Source organism: Pogona vitticeps, chromosome 1 (genome assembly GCF_051106095.1).
Source record: "Pogona vitticeps strain Pit_001003342236 chromosome 1, PviZW2.1, whole genome shotgun sequence".
Classification (NCBI taxonomy): Eukaryota; Metazoa; Chordata; class Lepidosauria; order Squamata; family Agamidae; genus Pogona; species Pogona vitticeps.
The window spans coordinates 14,572,947-14,578,946 of record NC_135783.1 but is presented as its reverse complement, the minus strand read 5'-3'; the positions used below and the strand labels follow the sequence as shown (position 1 = coordinate 14,578,946).

Here is a 6,000-nt window from a genome sequence, read left to right as displayed (position 1 = left end):
CTGGGTTACCACTGCTCTAAAGGCACGTCCAGCACAGTATAGAGATCTTTCTTAATCATCATGTAATCTGAAACATTGGGAGAAACTTCAAATAGCTTGGGAAAACTACAAATATGAAGGCAATCACACTTGTTGAGTGACATTTGACGGTTGTCTCTGCTAGTCTAAAAAGCACTAACTTTTTCAAGAAATCGTAAATTTAAATGGCCAAGTGATGACTCTTGACATAGATAACATACAGTAGTATCATCCTGACTGATAAGCAGATGGGTTCTTTGTGGATTTGCAGAGGGATCAGTACCCACAGTTTCACTTATCTGCTGCCAGAAGATATTAAATATAAAAACCCAGAAATACATGTTTCCAAGGTGTATTACCAGAACAGGCCACTAGATGGAACGAGAGACAATGCTATATATAGATTTTGATTTATCCGTGATTTCTGGCATCTGCAGGGAGGCGTAGAATGGACCCCTGCAGATACTGCAGTCTTACTGTACTCATACATTGCTGAGTATGTCTGTTCCATTCTTGGCCACAGATTTGTTAAATGTACTTAACTACTTTTATCTAATCTGAATTGCCCCTTCAGAAAAACTGGGGAAAACATAGAGCAGTTTTGTTTTGAAAATGGACGAAATAATTCAGGAGTCACCAAGATATTCTTATTTGCAAATGAAACTTAGATGTTTTTCAGTTTACCTGAAAAGAAATGATTTAGGGTGTCATCCTGCCTTTGCTTAGGCATGGATGGGTTTCACTGGTTTCAGTGGGATATATCTTATCTATTAGCAACTTATGTACAGGGTTGTTGCCTATCCATTTTTAAATGTTATTTCCAGTTGATCAGGGAGTATAAGAGTATTTTTTTTAAAAAAAAAGTATGGATCCATTCATGATTAAGCATGTTACGTGAAATATTTTACATAAATAAGTGAGTCTATGAATCTAGAACATGTGTTCATGGAAAGTAATTGTTGGTGGCCTATAATAACTTGTTTCTGGTAACTTAGTAACTTTTGACTTGTAAACTACCCAGAGTAATTCATGCATTAAAGGGGCAGTAGATAAAATAAAATAACATAAATATATGTATGAAACAATTCCTTAAGAAAGAATTGTGTGTTCAGGTGCTTACACCTAAATCCAGCTGCTAGCCCCAACTAGAACAGAATCGGAGTCAATGGGATTCAAACTAGAAAGTGAAAATAGGTCACGATTCAGCCAGGGTTTCAGCGTATCTCTTCTGTATGAGATGAACAATATGTGTTAGATCTTATTCTCTGTGGAAGCATTAATCTCAATCCACTCTGTGACATTTTTTTCTCAAATCTTACGTTTGTTCGAAACAAATCTAGCCCATAACTTCTTTCTAGGTGTGCCTGTGCTCACATATGGCAAAAACAGCCTTCCCCCCCCCTCCTGATAACACATTCTCTACTTGGCCAAGGGCTGCTCAACGCTCAATGGCATGTTGTTCTAATGGCAAGATAACCAGACACTTAGCTGTGGCAGAAGCAAAGTCAGTTATTGTTGTATCCATTGTACTGTTACCTGACGCAGATTCCTGGTTACTTTCACATCATGCCAGGCATTGTCATTAAATTTCCCATTCACAGGTTCCACCAGCGCTTCAAAGGCCCCTGAGCCCAAATTAATAACTAAGGAGACAGCTCCGTTTTTCAGGGCAAGGTTGACATAATCGGCTGATTTCCCAGTGTGAAGCATCAGTCCATTCCTCTGCAGAGTTTTAAACGATAGAGTTATTTCGTCGCTGCTGCTCTGGATAGGATTTTGAGACAAGTCATAGCAGAAATACTCTGACCCCTTGAATGTTGCGATGTATTCTTCTTTGCCTAAAGAAAAGAGAGAGAGAGAGAGAGAGAGAATTTCTGAATCATTGGAACTAAATTAGGTGCAATTCTTCAAACAATAAATAACACATCAGAGTATTATTCCGTAATAACAGTATGATGATTATGAACTCTTTCTGGAAAAAAGAAATATATCATGACAAAAACACAATATTAGTTAAACTATTCATTCTCAAATTTTGTGGTGAAAGAATTAGCACTGTAAAGAAATAAATCAGTGCTAAAATCCAGTGGGCATCCTACTCTGAATTTTTCTCTGTTTTAGCTTACATTCATGTGATGTTTGTAGCTTTTATTCATGGATAAGGATTTTCCCTTTTCCTCTACCTGGCATTCTACTGTTGCTGAATTCCAGTTTAATTAACATATTTTTTTTCAGTATTCATTCTGAAATCTGAGTGGACAGATTTGTCAACATCTACTGCCTTGAGTTCATCTGCAAATATTACTCTCCCTAACTGCTTCCAATTCTGACTCTGCAACACATCATAGAAATTTGTCAATTCATAGCAGTTAGCTACAGCAGGTTATGCAAACCTTAGATGACCTTATTAAATTTTTTAAACTTTATTAATAGAATTACGGCCACAGAAAAGAGCAATTGAATGAATTCCTAATGGTTCTAAGAATGGATTAGAAAACTGGTTGACATTTCAGCACAAACTTTTTTCCAATTTGCCTTTTCTGCACTGGAAACTAAACAGAATGCAATTAAACATTAAAATCCACAGTTAAGAAAATCTCACAGAAAAGGCACTTGAGAATTTCAAACTACATCGGAATATCTTTATTCACAAAGAAGTATAATACATTACTCATGGCGGGAACAATGATATTTTTATTCTAGAATGAGAATCCAAGAACTGGGATGGGTGGATGGGTGGGGGAAAATAATTCCCTTTCCTAACTGGTTTAATCTGAGATCAAGACCAGATGATTCAAATGTTACATCCTAGGGTGAAATTCAATTGAATTTTTTTTTTTTTGAAAAAAAAATGTAGTAAAAATAAAGGGGGAAAACTTGACCACCTTGGGTGAAAGCTGGAGTAAAAATATTTTAAACAAACAAATGATCTCAAACTCACCACCTTCACTTCAAAAAAATGGCTAAAAAACCCCAGGCAAAATTACCTATTTGAATTTGCATATTTCAGTCTGTAATATGGAATCCTGCTTTTGAAGTTCAAATTGTGGATGTGATATTTTACAACAGATCTCAAGGAATTTAGACATGGCACTTCTGGATCATTTTTGTCTTGGCTGATTTGTAACATTACTTACTCTAACAGTCCAATATGAAAGGTTTCTTCATTTCTGCTGCCAAATCTTATGAAACATGCTGAACACTGGATGTAAACATGGCTGGTTAACCTGCAGATCTGTGAAATTAATAAACAGCAAATACTGCCTATAATTTCAGAGATCTGCAGGCCATCCATTAATGAAAAGAATATTTCACAGGATATGTCAACCACTGCCAAGGAAACATCTGGCAGTCAAATTCCCCCATTTTGTGTTGTGCAATTTCTCTGGAGCAATGTCAATTGGACTTAAGGCCTGATCCCCAGAGAGGTTTCCCATTTCCTGGCAGCACAAGGGTCTACCATCTGCTGAAGGATTAGTGCAGCTGTAGCCTGGGACATTGATGTGGAAGTCAGCTGAAAGCCACACCAATGAAAGGCCCTTCACACCCAGGTTAAATGCTGTGGAAGTCTGCAGCAGATGGAATGGTGTGCTGACATTCAAAGCCAGACTTCTTTCATGTGAAAGAGGAGTAATAGTGCACCCCTTCTGATAGTGTGTTGAACTGCAAATCCTGTAGCCATTGGTGCAGAAAATGGGCAGTGTATAGAAATCTTGAGGTGAGAAAAGATCTACAGTCATGCCCTGCTGGACGATTACCCCGCTCTACGATGAATGCCCTTTAAGCGATCACAAAACGATGTTTTAAATGGGTTTTTTTCACTGTGCGATGATTTAGTTTCCTGCTTTGGGAAATGATTTTTGCTTTATGACGATCAGTAAAGAGCTGATCATCAGGCTTCAAAATGGCCACCGGCTGAAGAAAATGGCCCCCCCACTGTTTGCTAGGACGGATTCCTCACCTTACAGGCACCAAAAATGGCCGCCGCATGGAGGATCTTCGCTGGATGAGCAGGTATTCAGCCCACTGGAATGCACTGAATAGTTTTCAATGTGTTTCAATGGGTTTTTAATTTCATTTGATGATGTTTTCACTCTACAGCGATTTCGCTGGGACGAATTAATGTCGTCAAGCAAAGCACCACTGTATTTATCTTGTTCACACCACTGTATTTATCTTGTTTTTAGCTGCTGAGAGGATTGTTGTTCAGCATTAAAATTCCTTGTTGCTCTAACTTTGTGTGTCAAGACAGCCAAAACGGACTTCAGCTAGGAATTTTGGTAACGTTATTACTATCCCTAAGAACCTTTCTGGAATTCAACAACAGTGCTCATAGAGATGGAGAGTCTGCATAGAAGATGGACCTATATAGCTAGCAGTTCAGGTTTCAATCCACATCCCCATGATTCACATTGCAGTAGTTATTGTGAAGGGCATCCAAAATAATGCAAATGTTGTAAACAAAACTGTAGGAATCTTGGAAAGCTTTCAAGAAGGTTAATACATTTAGTGTCTACCGTCTGGCCCTTCTGTAAAGACACAAGGTGAAACATTTTGACTCCTTGGCATTTTTTCATCAAGGAAGTGCATAAGAAGCCCAATCAGCAACTCTGTACCTCTTTATTTTGTGTGTGTGTGTGTGTGTGTGTGTGTGTGTGTGTGTGTGTGTGTGTGTGTGTGTGTGTGTGGGAAGGGAGGGAGCGTAATCTGGCTGCATTGCCATTGCAAAGATCAAATCAGTGTCACCAATTCATAGTAACAACTATTAAATATATGTCTCCATGGAGGCCTATCAGGAAATCACAGGAAGGCAATCTCTGAATGCTTATTCTTTGGCCATTGTTTCCTCTAATTTTCAGTCCTGTGGCATGAAAGACTTGCCCAATGTGTGTGTGTGTGGGGGGGGGGGGGGGAGGCAAGGCGTCATCTGAAATGGGAAGTACACAAACCGGCTACTGCCTGCCTGTGCACAGCCCTAATGGAGCTCTTTCTGTATGTGCGTGCAGCTTAGAGAGAATGTTTTCTTTCACCATAGGTTTCTTCTTCAGATGGTACCCCTATGGATTAAGTACGGAAGCACTGCACTGCAAACTTGCTGAAGAGCAAAATGAGCCATTTGTTGTCCTTTTAGTGACAATAATTGATATTAATATAGAGGGCATCTCCTCATCTAAAGAGGACCTCCCAGCCTCACTTTGCCACAAACAGAAATGTGATGTCCTTTGTATCCAAGAAACTCACTGATCAGCATCAACCTAGCATTCCTGGGACGTGCCTATTCACCAAGAGGCTCCAAACAACATGGAAGTGTCATTTTTGTAATATCAGGTATTATAGTCCTCTCGGTCGAGTATTTATTTATTTATTTATTTATTTATTTATTTATTTATTTATTTATTTATTTATTTATTTATTTATTTATTTATTTATTTATTTATTTATTGTCATTGTACGTATATACACAGCATACCCATACAATGAAATTCACAGACACCCAGAGACCAGACACATGCACACACATAAAATTCCCCCAACACTCCCCACCCACTAAAAAATCCCCCAACACTCCCCACCCACTAAAAGTCCCCACTAAAAATACAAACATCTACACCGCAGGCCAAGTAACACATTCCAACTAACTATTCACTATTGGTGGTCTTTAAGCTCATTATTAAGTGTAATTATAGCTCTGGGATAAAAACTATTCAGAAAACGTGTGGTCCTAGTCTTAATTTTTTTTTTTTAAAGTTAAAAACTTGGCTATTTAAGCAGGCCTTCCCTCCAGTCAGCTAAGTCTTTTATTTTTTATTTTTTCTCATTTTATCCAATTTTGCTAACTTTTTCTTAATCTAATTGTATTAATTAATATACTAATTGTATTTTAAGATTATTTATATTTTATATTGTCTTATTTTATGCTGTAAGCCGCCCTGAGTGGTCTAGAGGGGCGGGGTATAAATTTAATAAATAAATACATAAAAA

General features: G+C 37.9%; 1 protein-coding gene across 50 annotated transcripts in view; it reads right to left on the bottom strand.

The window, feature by feature from the left end:
- NRXN1 (neurexin 1) overlaps positions 1-6,000 on the bottom strand; it is a 1,165,889-nt gene that overhangs the window by 748,692 nt on the left and 411,197 nt on the right. For all 50 annotated transcript variants that reach the window (XM_078382536.1, XM_078382566.1, XM_078382658.1 and 47 more), the window contains one exon: positions 1,555-1,856. In XM_078382536.1, the coding sequence (XP_078238662.1) occupies positions 1,555-1,856 (302 nt within the window). The remainder of the gene's footprint in view (positions 1-1,554; positions 1,857-6,000) is intronic.